The 15,814-nt window shown below is 44.1% G+C and overlaps 1 protein-coding gene across 4 annotated transcripts; it reads left to right on the top strand.

Moving 5' to 3' along the window:
• Window positions 1-1,161: 1,161 nt before the first annotated feature.
• On the top strand, window positions 1,162-13,937 carry Znf23 (zinc finger protein 23). 4 transcript variants are annotated; one of them, XM_038312802.2, is made up of 6 exons: window positions 1,162-1,667; window positions 3,972-4,032; window positions 4,738-4,770; window positions 4,951-5,077; window positions 5,571-5,678; window positions 9,680-13,937. In XM_038312802.2, the coding sequence occupies exons 2-6, from the start codon at window positions 4,000-4,002 to the stop codon at window positions 11,437-11,439; spliced, it is 2,061 nt and encodes a 686-aa protein (XP_038168730.1). In that variant the 5' UTR covers window positions 1,162-1,667; window positions 3,972-3,999; the 3' UTR covers window positions 11,440-13,937. The 4 variants fall into 4 exon arrangements, with proteins under 4 accessions (XP_038168730.1, XP_038168731.1, XP_038168732.1 ...); XM_038312803.2 differs by lacking the exon at window positions 4,738-4,770 and having other exon boundaries at window positions 1,163-1,667; XM_038312804.2 differs by lacking the exon at window positions 4,738-4,770 and having other exon boundaries at window positions 1,165-1,667; window positions 4,901-5,077.
• Window positions 13,938-15,814: the final 1,877 nt, after the last annotated feature.

Raw genomic sequence — 15,814 nt, 5'->3', positions numbered from 1 at the left:
TTTTTTAAACATTTGTTGGTGATGGTGGGCTTGCGTTGTGCATGGAGGTCAGAAGTGCCACAGAGAATGCCGTGCAGGACAGCCTTGCCTACAGGGGAAGATCTCAGACTTGCAAACAGGTTCCTGATCATCCATGTAAGGGAAAACCTTACTCTGAATCTAGGACTTACACAATGCATGTTCACACAGTTTTAACATGTAGTAATTCTAGGATTATATCTAGCCACAGAATAATGAAGAGAAAGACTATCCTGGGTTTCACTCAGAACTTTTGTCAAAAGCATTCAACATTTTAGGTCACACTTTTGTGATTTTTGAAAACACTAGGAAAAGACAGAGGCTCTGTGTGGCTGTGACATTCAAATTCTATGTGTGACAATGGCAAGTGTGTATGTTACTAGACCAAAGTAGTATTGCTATTATAATTATATTCATGTTTCCTTAAAAATGTATAATTTGTGGATCTCTAGGCAGTGATGTGGCGAGGTTAGAATGTTGCAGGTGCAGAGGCTAATTATCTTATTTTGGGCTAGCTTTAGAATCCGAATAACCATTTCTTGCCCATCTTTGTCAGAACTAACGTCCTGATGTGACAGATTCAACACCCTTTGGTATCTAGCATCAGCCACTAGCTTCCACCAACCCCAAAGCCCAGAACATTATCAGATAGCATCTGTCTGGCCCCATCTTGCTATAGCCACCTCTCTGATGTGACCACCAATGTATTTTAAACTTGTTTTGACTAAGGACTTTGCTCTGTAAAACTATGAAATGGTGTCCACTTTGGAACACGGAATTGAAGTAACCTAAATCTGTGCTCCTGGGTATGATCAGTCTAGTTTGGGTCCAGAATAAACTATCTCCTCTTCTCTTTAAGGAGAGAGTTGTTTCCCTGTGTGGACAGTAGGTAGTTAGGAACTTCATGCTAAGGACAAAGTGGTTACTGTATTATTTGCACTGGTGATTGAATCCGGAGGGACAGACAAGCATTGTACCACAAAGCTGCAACTCCAGCCACAGCTTCCAGAAGAGCTGCGACGAAAGCCCAGCAGGCTCGCATGACATTACGTAACATTTATTTTTAAAGTGGACCGTGGTTCCTCCAGCCTGTGACGCACGCACGGCACTGGCTAAGTCCACCTGCTGGCACCTGCAACTTCACCAAGACCACAAGCTGGGGCGGCCTTTCTCGGGGGGGGGGGGGGGCTGTCCAGGTCCCCGGGAGTAACGTCCGCGAGCGTCAGACCCCACCGATAGACCCTGAGCAAGGGCTTGAGCCCCAGGAGACAGAGGGGAACCGCAGAGGCCGGGCGGGGCACCCCTGGAGAGGGAGGGCAACCCTCCTGGAGGGGCGGGACTGATCGGTGACGCACTTCCGGTCGCGCCGTGGCCCGTGCTGCGCAGGTGAGTGCTGTGTCGCTGCGGTGAGCGGTGTCCAGGCGGTCCACGCGCAGGGTCTCCCGCAGCCAGCTTTGCGGCCCACCAGCTCTCGGTGCCCGCCGTGGCGAGTCCCGTGTGGCGGCCGCACACCAAGCCCAGAGCGCTTAGCAGGTGGCCGGCCGGAGGAGCTGTCACTGCAGCCAGAGGGTGGTTGCGTTCCGGGGGCGAGGCGTCTCGAGGTGACATCGCCAGTCTTCGGACGCGCTGCGGCCCTGCAGGCGCTCCAGGTGTGTACATCGTGTCCCCGGGCTCCGGACAGGGTGAGGGGCTCAGGGCACGGCAGGAAAAGCAGGACCCCGTCCCAGCCGCTGCTGACAGAAGGCTTGAGGCCTGGTGTGCTGCATGGACATCAGGCCCCAAAGGTAACGCGGCCCACACATGCACACACGATTACGACATCGCTAGAACACACACAGAGTAGTTTTAGAATTGCAATTTCATACCCCTTAGGAGACAGTACGGCCTTTGGATGGATGCAGGTCTCTTTGGTCGTAGCCTTACCGTTGTCAAAACACTATTTTTCCAAAATTGTGTGTGTATTTGTGTGTGTGTTAGAGAGAGAAAAAGAGTGAGTGTTTTAAGAAAAAATACAACGCTCACCTCTGAGCAGCCAATTAAGAAAGAGTTTGGGTCCTTACTGCTGCATCCATCAGGACCCTCCCACCCTTAGAGGTAAGGACTCTTTTGAATTCTGTGTTAATTACAGCCTGTTGCTAATATTCACTAATCTGTAAACAATTTGAGCGTTTTGGTTTCTGAGCATCTTAGTGTATAGTCACCTGGTACTTGGTTAATTTCTAAATTCACCAGCATATTACCTGCTGGCTAATATTCAGTTATAAAAACAACACACAAACTTGTAATTTTCAATGGTTAGGGAGTTTTTTTTTTTCAGACTGGTTATGTATAAAAAACAGTACTCATGGTGAATATTTTGTCCATATCTCCTATATCTGAGAAGAGTCATAGGGATACATTTTAAGTTGTTTTTCTTTGAGAATTTCATACATGTATACAATGCATTTTGTTCATTTTCACTCCTGCTCTTACCATCTTCTGGACACCCCTGAAGCATACATTTTTAAAATTAGATGTGAATATTGAATTTTTTAAACACCATAGTATCGAGATTGACCATGTATTAATGAGTTGATTTGTTATCTTCAAGTTGAATTACATATTTTTCATTGTAGAGTAAGTTTTTTTTCTAAATACCAAAGGATGTTAAGATAGACATTGATACCATGCACACACAAAAAAAAAAACCTCTAAAAAAACTGTAAAGAATGAGGTAATGGATCTGGCCATTTAAACTTACAGCATTAAAACTAGACCTTATTAGAAGGGAAAGTGCGAACAGCACCAATATATTCTAAATAATTATTACATCAGAGACAAATCAGAATTACTGAGCTCTAAAATAAAAATTAAAATGTGCATCATGAGGGCCGGGCGGTGGTGGCGCACGCCTTTAATCTGTCTCAAAAAACCAAAAAAAAAAAAATGTGCATCATGAGAACCACTGAGCCCTCTTGGTTGAGTAGGGAGGCTTTCCTAGGCCGAATTAGTTTATTAGTTAATAAACCAATACAAGGTTGCCTTGCCCTCCTAGGGCTGATGGGAAAAACACTTACCCATCAAATTCTGTCCCCTGTCGGTCAAGGGTGGTCGCACTGATGATTCCTTGCCTACAGTCCAGGGCCCAGCAGGTGACTCACACAGAATGTGGGAGAAACCCTGTAGCAGGAATGGGGCATATATGATACAGCTCCTGGTGTAGGTTGGTTACAGCTTTGTGAAGCTGGTCTCTGCCCAGGAGAACTGCAGAAACCCTCCATTTGGCATATCTGTGATGCAAAAGTGGATAGTTCAGGTTGAGAACTGAGAGGCAGCCTGCTACCTCACCTCTAGCCCAGCTTTCTCAAGGGTAACTTAGGCCATGCAGGAAGCCAGCCCACTGAGACGTGCCTGCACAAAATCCTTAGCCCAGGCTGGCCTCAAACTGATCTTCCTGCCTCTAGCTCCTGTGTGCTGGGATTCTGGGTATGCACCATCGCTTCTGGCAAGCGTTAGGATTCTTGACACTTAAGAATGACAGCACTGCACTGATGGGAGGTAGAGGAGCAGCTGTCCCCCTTCTGGACGGTGTCTTCCTGCAGCCTGTCTCCCAGACCCCACATGCATGCTGTATGCAGCTGACCTTTTCTTACCTGTGATTGTGAATGATGGTTTTTTACGGAAAGAGAAGTGAGTTAGACTTGATCATGTTGTTTCTTGTGCCTTATTGTCAGTTCCTGGCCTGTTGGTCTTCAGGCTCTGCCTAAGTTTTGCAAACCGTCTTATCTGCGGCTTCGAAGACCTGCCAGATCAGAGGCTTCTTGGCAGCCAACTTCAGAGTGTCCTGGGAAGGATGCTGGGCACTTAGCCAGCAAGAGGATCTGGATACAGCTCCCTGTACCTCAGGTCTTAGTTGTGCTCCTGATTGGGGTGGTTTGCCTCACATCCCACCCCAACTCTCTGCTTCTCCTCAGCTCCAGCTCTTGAGAGGGAAACCAGGTGATGGCAGCCATGATCCCATCAGTTTGGCCCCAGGTGAGCTGTGGGCCCCTCATCCCTTCCTCTGGGCAGTTGAAATTGAGAACTGAGAGGAATGCTGGTGAGACTTGGAATAAAACCTGCTTCTGCGTGCCAGACTGGATCTTGTGGGAAAGGTGGACAGGCAAGTTGTAGAGACTGGGGCAGCGATCAATGAAGAGTGCAGGAAAGTAAACCTAGCAGATGGGAGTTAAACAAGGGTCTATGCCACTGCATATGCGCACCCTGGCAGAGGCCGTGGAAGCCACCCATGTGGTGTTCTGTGCATGAATATGCATGGAGGAGTTGCAGAGGTTTGGGGTAATTAATAGCTGGGTGGAAAAAGAAGAACAGCTGCAGGTGAAGGAGAAGGAAGATGCTGGAAAGTGGGAACAAGGAATAAAAAGACAGGGGACCTGGGGACCCTTGGTTGGGGGTTGTCTATTCAGGGAGCCAGGTGACAAATGGGATAGAAGCCCTTTGTCAGGCAGTGGACATCTGTTTTACCATACGAGGATGAGGATAATAAGTGGGGCTAGGGGTTGATGTAAGCCACAGGGGAGCCATGACCTCGCAAGGAAGCAGTGGGAGCTGCAGCTGCCTCCAGCAGTCTGCCAGAGAGGGAGTGGCTTGAGACAGCATTGCAGCACCTGCCAGAGAGGGAGTGGCCTGAGAGAGCATTGCTGTAGTGGAATTTGCTCATGGGAATTCTTTTTCTTTCAGCCCAGTGTGAAAACGGCATGCGGTTTCTCTGCTGTAAGAAGGCGGATATTCCGTAGTTTGCTTTCCTGGTGTTTCCCCTCCACTTTCCTTTGTTACTAATTTTGTTCTCTTCACAAGCCCCCCCCCCCCCAAGCCCTTATTTTGCCCTCTGCCCCTCACTTAGGGCCTGAACCATGGAATTGGCCTTAGGGCAGCAAGAACCTATTGTTTCAGAAGTTGGTGACCTTTGAGGATGTGGCTGTGTACTTCACCCAGATGGAATGGGATAGTCTGTCCCCTGAACAGAGGGCGCTCTACAGGGATGTAATGCTGGAGAACTATAGGAACTTGGCCTCCATGGGTAAGGAACATGAGCCTCTCTCCCTGGGACCCAGACTGCCATTTTTCCTGGCTCTTTTCTTTCTCAGGTGGCAGGCAGGAACCTGGTCAATCCTTTATGAGTGGGCTTTTTCTGCTCTCCTTATGTATAGCCTGCTGAGCAAATCCCAAGCTATTACGGGACTTTGCTGAGACCAGTGCATGTTTTTGAATTACCGTAAAGAACCTGTGCATGGACATGCTGTGAAAACCAGAAGCTGCTGCTCTGCAGAGGCTCCTCAGATCGCACTGGCCTTGCTTATATTCAGTCTTTTAAAAGACTCTCAAGGCCAAGATCAAGAAGTGGTGTCCCCTCCTCTGCATGTGGACCCTGGCTCACAGTCTGACCCTTCTCACCCCTACTCCCTCCCTCCTGAGAGATCTCACCTTCCTCCCCTTTGCCCAGGTGTCTCAGGAGACATTAGGGATGCACCGGTGGGAGAGTTTTCACGTCTCTTCTGTCTCCCCCCCATCAGGATTTCTACTGTTCAAACCTGCTGTGATCTCACAGCTAGAGGAGGAAAAGGATCTGGAGAAGCTGTCTCAGCTGGCCACTGGCACAGGCTCCCAGGGCCTCTGGACTGGTAAGCAGGCGCAGATTGCGCAGCAACATAAACAGGTGCCACATCCATTGTGGCGATGCATTTTTTTTCTCAGCTGCCATGTTCTACCTCTGACCTCACCATTTTCAAACAAGACCGTGGATTTGGTGATGGGGGCAGGGATCTAGCATTGCCACTAAAAGTGGAGGATGTAGCCTTTACAGCTTTTTACAAACAGGCAGAAGTAGCTAAGAGCTTTTCCTGAGGCCTCATCCCACCTGTGTTTGTGAGGAAACTTTGTAGTGACATGGCTGAGCAGGTCAGTTGTTTGACGTCCGCACAGTGTAGTGGCCTCATCTCTGAAATGTGATAGTGAAAGGGGCAGTGGTGCCTGCCACTCAGGGGGCTCAGCACTAAATGTGGGAACAGATACCAAGGGTCTAGCTTAGTTAAATTATAATTATCTATACATCGAGAGTATAAATAAAAAGTGCCCCCATTCTATGCTTCTTGAGTGTTGTTGTGCCTGCTTCTGCCTCCTGAGTACTGGAGTTCTTACGATTACACAGACTGTCAGTAGGGCTTGGGCCCAGCCAAGTGTCTGCATTTATATTCATACTGTGAGGTCCTTAATCAAAGGTGCTTGGTTCTCACACTGTAGGCAGTGGTTAGTCTCATTTGTCTGGATGAAAATGAGACAGGCTCTGGGTGGGCAGAGGGAGAAGATGGAGGGGTGAGGACTCTGGTGGCAGCTAAACTTTAAAACACAAATCACAGGCTTTTCTCATAATCAACCCAGTGATTTCTGTAGAAGTCTTACCTGCTGGACCTTAGATCTTTTCTGCAAGCGAAGCTGGAAAATACGATTTTGGTGGGCAGATCAGTACTTCAAAAAATTAAATTGAAGGTATATTGGTAAAGATAAAATAATCACTGGATACTAATATCTGCCATACTGTAGGATTTGAAAGGTCACTAATACAAGTTGGTAAAGAACTAATAATGAGTTGTTGATCTACATAAAATGTACAAATGTAGCTGGGCAGTGGTGGCATACATCTTTAATCCCAACACTCAGGAGGCAGAAGCAAGCAGATCTCTGACTTCAAGGCCAGCCTGGTCTACAGAACAAGTTCCAGAACATTCAGGGCTACACAGAGAAACCCTGTGTTGAAAAACAAAACAAAAACAAAGAAAAAAAAAGAACAAAAAACCAAACCAGTCAACCAACCAAACAAAAACCAAAAGAAAAAAGAAAAATGGTACAAATTGTTAATCAATTTAAAAGTATTTGTCCTCAGTAGAAACCAAAGACAAACATCACGATAATGAGAGAAGGCTGGGAATGCAGTGCAGCAGAGCAGTCTTAGAATGCTTGAGGCACTAGGTTTGCTCTCCACAGTGGGAAAGTCATAATAGTGAGAGATGACTCACCTGTCAGGGAACCTAGCTCTAGCAAATGTCAGTGAGGAAGCAAATCAGGGATATGACATTTGGAGCTGGAGTGAATTCAGTGTGAATTGGGAGTCTTTATAGAAGAGAAGTTGGCACTTGATAACCTGGATATTGTTTTCTAGAGGTAGACTTGAAAAGTAGTCAGACTGTACTCATAGATACCTTGATGTTCTTGAGTATCACGGCAGTGGGGACAATCTCAGTCTTCAGGATAAAGAGGTTAGGTACTTCTGCAGGCAGAAAGTACTTAGTAATTTAGCTATTAGATTTTTTCAGTCTTTAACTAAATTTTTAAGTTTCTAGTACTACAGGTGTCTTCATCAGATTGAACTATTGGAACAGAACACCATAGATTGGGTGATCTATAAACAATATAATGTGTGTCTTCTGTATGGCTAAGCTTGGGCTGCTATAGCAGAATACTGTGCAGTTTATAAAAACATGAATCCATTCTTCCAATTTAGGAGTTGGACATCCAAGAAGATCAAGGTGCAGGCAGATTCTGTCTAACAAAGACTTGTTTCCTAATTAATAGGCGTCTGTCTTCTTGCTGTGTCTTCACATGGTGGAAGGAGGAGAAATTCACCAGGTCTCCTCCAGCATAGCGGTCCCATCTGAGGGCTCTGCAGAAGGTGCTCCCGCCTAATAACCATCACTTGTTTGAAGTTAGGGATTTTACAGGTGGATGCTAGGGATGGACAGCAACAAACTTTGAATCTATAGCAACAGACACACATATTTTTAATTTTGAAAATGCTCATATTGTTTTAAAGTCCTTTCTAAAGGAACTCAGGTTTCTTGTGTTGTTGAGAATAATTATAATGAAGTATTAAGGCAAGGATATAGTTTATTATTTTATTTTTATTTATTCTTCTCTCATATAATACATCCTGACCACAGCCTCCTCTCCCTCCACTCCTCTCTCCTCCAACCCCCTTTCTACCCCAGATCCAATACTCCTCCATTTCTCTTCGGAAAAGAGCAGGCAAGCGAACGTGGCATAACAAGATGCAATACAACTAGACACAAATCCCTTATATGAAGGCTAGACAAGGCAACACAGGAGGAAAGAGTCCCAAACACAGACAAAAGAGTCAGAGACACCCCCGCCACCCCTATTAGGAGTCCCACAAAAACCACAACTACGAGCCCTGCTTAGTTGATTTTGTGGGCTATGCTCTGCTGGTGTCCTTGATCCCTCTGACTTCTACAACCCTTCCTCCTCCTCTTCCTTGGGGTTCCAGAATATCACTAGGAATCATTTCATTGACTTTTGGGTGAGAACAGTAGTGTGTGGTTCTCTCCAGGTCTCTGAGCTGGGGGTGGGGCAGTCTTGTGTGGTTCTATCCAGGTCTCTGAGCCATCCAGCTTCCAGTTTCTGGCCATCTTGTTGGGCATAGGCTCCCTCTCTTGGCTTGGGCCTCAAGTTAGACCAGCCTTTGACTGTCTACTTCCTAAATTCTGAGACATCATTGCTTCAGCACATCTTGCAGGCAGGACAGATGTGGGTAGAAGGTTCTGTGGCTGGGTTGGTGTCCCAGTCCCACTGCTGGGATCCCTACCTGGCTACAGAAGATGGGAGGACATTATTTTATGTGTTTGGAAAAAAATGAGAAATGAAAAAAGGAAACATTTTAGGGGGAGAAATTTGGGGAGAAATGGAGAGGTCATTATTGTAAAAATTGTGGTTATATACAAAGAATGTTTTTGGATTGATGGAAGGAAAAGTTTGTGTAGCGGAATTTTAGAAGAGCTGAGAGGAGATGTCAAATAGGTCTCAGCAGAGCTTTTCTGGAGCAGAGGCTAAACATGAAGGAACAGGCTAGACTGAAGTTCTGCGGAGAAAACAGCTCTTGTGCCTTCTCTGTTGATGCTGGTCAAACCCGGTCTTCCTGCAGTACATCATTTAGGTCCTCTGCCTTTTCTTCAGTGATTATTTTGCTTTTATTAATAAGGAACTTTGTCCACAGGGACAACCAGGAAGGAACTCTAGAATGTAGGAAAGCATGAGACAATGGAAAAATGCGGTCTGATAGACAAGACCTAGAATTTTCTTCCTTTGCTATCACTTTTAACCTTTCTGCTATTGATGTTGCCTTTTGTAGTGGCCTTTCCTTAGGAGAATATGGCTGGGGATGATTTTCGATTGACATGGTCTCATGTAGCTGAACTTTTCCCAAAGTTTCCCAACAGAGATACATGTTCTTGTCTGCTCTTCTCATTTTTCATTACACAATTGGAATCTCTTTTGTTTATAATTTTTATTTTATTTTAAATTATTTTTCATGCTCTACACATCTGGATCTATTTCCTTCTTTTATCCATGACAGTTATACCTTCTGGATGAACCTCAGGCTATTTGACTTAGTCTAGTGATTTTTAAAGAACCTCCTCAGCAGGGCATGGTGATGTTCACATGTAATTCTAGTACCTGTGAAGAAGTGGATGCAGCAGAATCAATAGTTCAAAGCCAGCCCAACAACATAGTGAGACCATATATATATATATATATATATATAAAATAACTTTGTATTTTCTTCAAGCACAGGTCTATATGACATCTTTTAATTTTCTACTTCCTTTAATAGACTGTACTGCTGTCCAGACTGGCAATAATTTGACAGAAGAAGTATCTGAAGAAAAAAAGAGTACAGCATTTGAGCTTCAGAAGGACTTTTCCCAGAAAACAAACCTTTCCAAAACTTCTGTTGTAGACCAGCGACAGGAAGTCCAGTTAAGGGGTGGTGTGGCAGAGAATATCAGTGCCACTGGTGGAAGAGTTAAGGCCAGCTCCAGGGGAGGGTACTTCTGTAGCCAGACTCCAGATGTGCCCCAGAATCATACCAGCTCCACTGGAGAGCAGTATTCGGATACCAAACTTACTAAGAATGGAGAAATTCCTATAGAGGAAAGACCTTTGAATCCCAAAGAATCAGCAGAAACCTCTCAAGGTAGCTTTCAAGTTAGTCAGCATCTAGAAAGCAGTACCGTGGAGAAGCCTTACCAGTGTACAGAATGTGGCAAAGCCTTCAGTGTTAAAGCAAAATTTGTTTGGCATCAAAGACTTCATAATGGAGAGAAACCTTTCAAGTGTGTGGAGTGTGGGAAATGCTTCAGCTATAGTTCACACTATATCACACACCAGACAATCCACAGTGGAGAAAAGCCTTATCAGTGTACGGTGTGTGGAAAAGCCTTCAGTGTTAACGGAAGCCTAGTTAGACACCAGAGGATACATACAGGAGAGAAGCCCTATCAGTGCCAGGAGTGTGGAACTGGCTTCGGCTGTAGTTCTGCATACATCACACACCAGAGAACCCACACTGGGGAGAAGCCTTACGAGTGTAGCGACTGTGGCAAAGCTTTCAATGTTAATGCAAAGTTAATTCAGCATCAAAGGATTCATACTGGAGAGAAGCCTTATGAGTGTAATGTGTGTGGGAAAGGCTTCAGGTGCAGCACCCAGCTTAGGCAGCATCAGAGTATACACACTGGAGAAAAACCACATCGGTGCAGTGAGTGTGGAAAAGGCTTCACTAAAAACGCAAAACTCATTCAGCATCAGAGAGTCCACACGGGTGAGAAACCCTATGAGTGCAGCGAATGTGGAAAGACTTTTAGTGCTAAAGGGAAGTTAATCCAGCACCAGAGAATCCACACGGGTGAGAGACCTTATGAATGTAATGAATGTGGGAAGTCCTTTCGGTGTAACTCTCAGCTTCGGCAGCATCTGAGAATCCATACTGGGGAGAAGCCATATAAGTGTAATGAATGTGGAAAGGCCTTCAACGTTAATGCAAAACTCATGCAGCATCGGCGAACTCACACGGGGGAGAAACCTTTTGAGTGTAATGAATGTGGGAAGTGCTTTACTTCTAAAAGAAACCTACTTGACCATCAGCGAACCCATACTGGAGAAAAGCCGTATCAGTGTAAGGAATGTGGCAAAGCTTTCAGTATCAATGCCAAGTTAACTAGGCATCAACAAATACATACCAGGGAGAAACCTTTCAAGTGCATGGAATGCGAGAAGGCGTTCAGCTGCAGTTCTGACTACATTGTGCACCAGAGAATCCACACTGGAGAGAAACCCTTCCAGTGCAGTGAGTGCGGGAAAGCCTTTCATGTCAACGCTCATTTAATTAGACACCAGAGGAGCCATACTGGGGAAAAGCCTTTCCGATGTGTCGAGTGTGGCAAAGGCTTCAGCCTTAGTTCTGACTGCATCATACACCAGACTGTGCATACTTGGAAGAAGTCTTATATGTGTAATATATGTGGGAAAACTTTCAGGTTTAGTTTCCAACTTAGTCAGCATCAGGATGTTCATAGTGAAGAAAAATCCTAATAGATGAAGAAAACAGCAACAGCCAACCAAACAAAACACTCCAGTGTTTAGTTAGGAATGGATCATGGCTCATCAATTATTAGAAGAAAACCATCAGAGGGAATGAATATGACAGTCTTCATTTGGAAACATTTTTTCCTGTTTCACTATTTTTAATCAAGATTTATATGAGCAACTGAGAGTTATATCTAAAATGACTTAGTTTTATGTCAGTAACCAGTCAGGAAATACAATGAAAGAAAACATCCTATCCAACAGCACTAGGAAAAGTAGGTTTCTAAGAACAATTAATTTGTGGGACTAGAAGAAATTATTCTCCACTGAGGGAAACCAAAGAAAACAGGCAAAAGGGGTGGAGAGAAATTAATTTATTTCTGCTTTTGACAATAAGAGTGCATAACACTTCCCTTAAAAAGGGTGGGGTAAACATTTAAAAAAATTGTTTGATAGAAGAAGTCTTAAAAATATCAGAGATGGCTCAGCAGTTAAGAGCACTGGCTGCTCTTCCAAAGGTCCTAGTTCAATCCCCAGCAACCACAGGGTGGCTCACAACCATCTATAGTAGGATCTGATGCCCTCTTCTGACCTGTAGGCATACATGCAGAGCACTCATATGTAAAATATAAGTAAAGTTAAAAATATTTTTAAAAAACCAGATCCAAAGTAGAGATGAACAATTAAAAAAAGTTGGCAAATGACTCATTCAAAAATAAACCCATGTGTTTTGTTGTAAATAATTCCAAATAAGTTTGAAATGTAAAACACAAAACTGGGACCGCCTTGTAAAATTTGTGACATAAAGTGTAATATCTAGTATTCAGCTTTTAACAAAAGATAACTTAAAAACCAACAGTGGTATTAATAGGCCATGCTTCAAAATCATGTTCTAAAGAAGTGCTCTGCTTTAGTGAGTACCCCAAGGAGTAAAAATTAGTGAAGACATTTTTTGTATGTCACATTGAGCATATGATATGCATATCCCCCCCCCAATACTATGCAACCCTCAGTGATTACAGATGCTATATTTGCTATAGATGCCTGTCACACAAGCATAAAATATATTTAACAAAATAGCATGTTAGAGTTCCTATTTTGTGGTGTCTGAACTCTATAAACATGGCTATGTCCTGAAGGTGTGTATCTGCTTTGGATTTCAACTCTTTGTGGTCTTGGGTTCCATGAAAATGTTGGAATTCTCATGATACTCTTTGAAGTCTCTTACCCATTAAAAAAAAATCTAAGCCATTAATAAGATAACTTAAGTTGCCAAGAAGCCAAGAAACAGTTATTTCTCCATGTTGTCAACTGTTAATGGGTAGCAAAGGAAATGTTTTTCTACTCAAAACACCCTTACTACCAAATATTCAGGTTTCCACACCAGTTTGGTTGTCTGCAGACACCAACTGGATGGCCTCCAATTTATATCACACACTACTCGTAATACACATCCTGCTGGTGAAATGAGCTCAGTCTGAGAAGACTGCCTCTCCCTCCTGCATCTTCAGACACTAGTGATGAGTCCTACATTTCTGATTGGGTTACAAATTGAACACCGCCAGGTTCAGTAATTTGCTGTAGTAGCAGCTCACAGAACCTAGAGACAATTTACAGTTACCATTTACAGAGTACGTGAATGTCACGTGAACTGCCACATGAAGAGATACTTAGAGCAAGATCCACAGGGTTCTCATGTGCAGGCACTTTTGCTCACGTGGAGTTGGGAGTACCTCATCCTGCTGAGCCCCATTGTTAGGGCTTTTATGGCGATTCCAGTATGTACTCATGATTGATGAAGTCCTTGACTGTTAGGAAGTTTTTCCTTTCAGATGTCAACAGTTGCTGAAAGTTCCAACTCTCTTAGCACATGGTCAGCTCCTTTGACAACTAGCCCCAGTCCTGGAGCTAGCTAGAAGTCTCGTAATAAGTCAGCTTAGCATAAACCAGTGACTTCAAGAGACTTACCTTAGGAGTTACAGAAGATGGCCCCTTTGAGACCAACTAGAAAACCAAAGGTTTTAGAAGCTCTTGTGCTAGAAACTAGAGAGATCAAGCAAGCAGAAACCCCTTGATTCATTCCCCTATGTCCATTTGGGGGTTTTTGGTTGTTGTCTGTCTTTAGCTCAGCAGTAAACAGGATAAAATGGAGACCCAGCAGCATGAAAGCTATCATTCTGTGAACACAGATGAACATTAGGCAATGGGGATGTCGGTGTTTTTCTTCCATACAGTAGTTCTTTGCAAAATGTCTTCATCTTAAAGTTGTGTGATGGCCAGTGAGATAGATGGCTCAGCAGGTAGAGGCCAAGCCTGACCCAAGTTTCAATCTCTAGAACCCATGCGGTAGAAAGAACAGAACTCACTCACACAAGTTGTTCTCTGGTCTCTGTGCATGCATAATTAAAATTTAAAAACTGAAATACCTATAGTGAAATTAAACATTTTGCTCATTTGAAGTATGCAATTTGTCTTTACAAATAAATTTAGAAAATTCAAAAGTTGTTGAGACTTGTTTTCTATAATGTGAGAGAATATATCTATTTTTTTTTTCTGAGACTACACTTAGCCCGAGGAAGTTCCTGGGTTTAAATATCAGAGGGTTTGAGGAAAATCAGGTTCTAGTGGGATACTTACTCCTTAATTTGGACATAGGATTATAAGAAAATAAAGATGACATTCAAAATACTCTTAAGTATAAGACTTACGTAAAATAGTCCAGACAATTTTAGATAGATGGCCTTCATTAAGCTGAAGTAGATTAGCAGGTTTTGGACTCTTGGGAGCAGTTTTCTTCAGGGAAGAGAACAGTGGAAAAAGCAATACCTGACTTTCTATGATCTTGTGAGATTTTTTTGAGGACACTTAGTCCTAGTATTTCTTGCTTACACCGCACAATAAAAATGTACTTTGCACCTGGTGGTGGTAGCATACACCTTTAGTCCCAGCACTAGGAAGGCTGAGGCAGTAACAGGCAGATCTCTGTGAGTTCTCGGCCAGCCTGGTCTACAGAGCGAGTTGCAGGATGGCCAGGTCTACACAGAGAAATCCTGTCTTGAAAAATAAACAAAAATATACTTTGTAAAATTACTCTGGGGAGAGCTGAAAGTCTGGGTTGAGATGCAACATCTAATGTCTTAGGGAACGAATGTTTCAGACCAAGCCTCTGTTCTCATTGGTGTAAAAAAAAAAATCCATGTTGGTAAGTATAACACCATGAAAACATCTTTGTGTAGTCAGTGGGGCAGACAGCATTCATAGCAGGTTCTCTTGTTTGGGTGCAGATCTCGCCAAGGGAATTCATGTTATACTCAGTGTCTTAGTTACTGCCCTGTTGCTGTGAGGAGACGCCATGACTAAGGTAACATATTCTTTATTTGCTCTTTAGCATTTAATTGAAGCCTTGCTAACAGTTTTACTGTGTTAGTCCATTATGGTGGGGAGTGGCAGCATGCATGCGTACAGGTGTGGTGCTGGTCAAATAATTTCAATAATGCTTTCAGGCATTATATCCTGATTGTAGACAGAGAGACACTGGACCTGGAATGGACATTTGAAACCTCAAAGCCCATCCCCAGTGTCACATTTTATATAACAAGGGTACAGCTAATCTTTCTCAAACAGTTCACCAACTGTAGACTGAGCTTGCAAATATATGAACCAATGGGGCCCATTTTCACTCTAATCAGGATAACCAGCGTTAAGAAATTGTGTGGCATGTGTCTCTGATAGCCTATTTAAATGAAGTAGAGAGCCCTTGGGACAAAATGGCATACTGGAGAAAGACAGCCTGGTGTTGCAGTCACTGTAGAATGGAGCAGGCTTGTGAGTCCACATGTGACCCCAGCCTGGGGCATGTGTGTGTGTGAGGGGGTGCACCAAATACAACTGTGAAGAGTTCTGGAGACTCCAGCTGGGATTGTCCCGTGAATTTCTGTTCCTACCAGCAGCTGGAGAAAACTGGGGGTCCTGGGAAATGTCCCTTGTACCTTGCTGGACTGGCTTCCTACCTGTGTAGAGAATGGTCCCCTGCAGTTCTGAGCAGACACAGTGGATGTGCTTTAAGTACAAGGCTTGCTCTCTGTCTCCATCCAGAGCCACCAAGGGCAGCAGTATGCCTCCCTAGCTTCCTCTGCCCCAAGTAGGTTACCTTGCCTGCTCATCTAAAGGGAGAGTTCTGACCATGGGGAAGCTTCCAGCACGTTCAAATGCATGCATAGAAGGCTCACACTTATACATCTCCATGAGTAGGTCTGGGGACAAGACACACATGACTAACAGGGAAGGTATGTCCTGTGTGCTTTCTGTCTCTCCTACAGTCATCTGCTCAGCACAGTCTGTTCTCACACACCTGCACAAACAACCAGAACACCCTCACAGA

This window comes from Arvicola amphibius, chromosome 15 (genome assembly GCF_903992535.2).
Source record: "Arvicola amphibius chromosome 15, mArvAmp1.2, whole genome shotgun sequence".
Classification (NCBI taxonomy): Eukaryota; Metazoa; Chordata; class Mammalia; order Rodentia; family Cricetidae; genus Arvicola; species Arvicola amphibius.
Note: the sequence above shows the minus strand (reverse complement) of the source record. Positions and strands in the feature narration are given on the sequence as shown.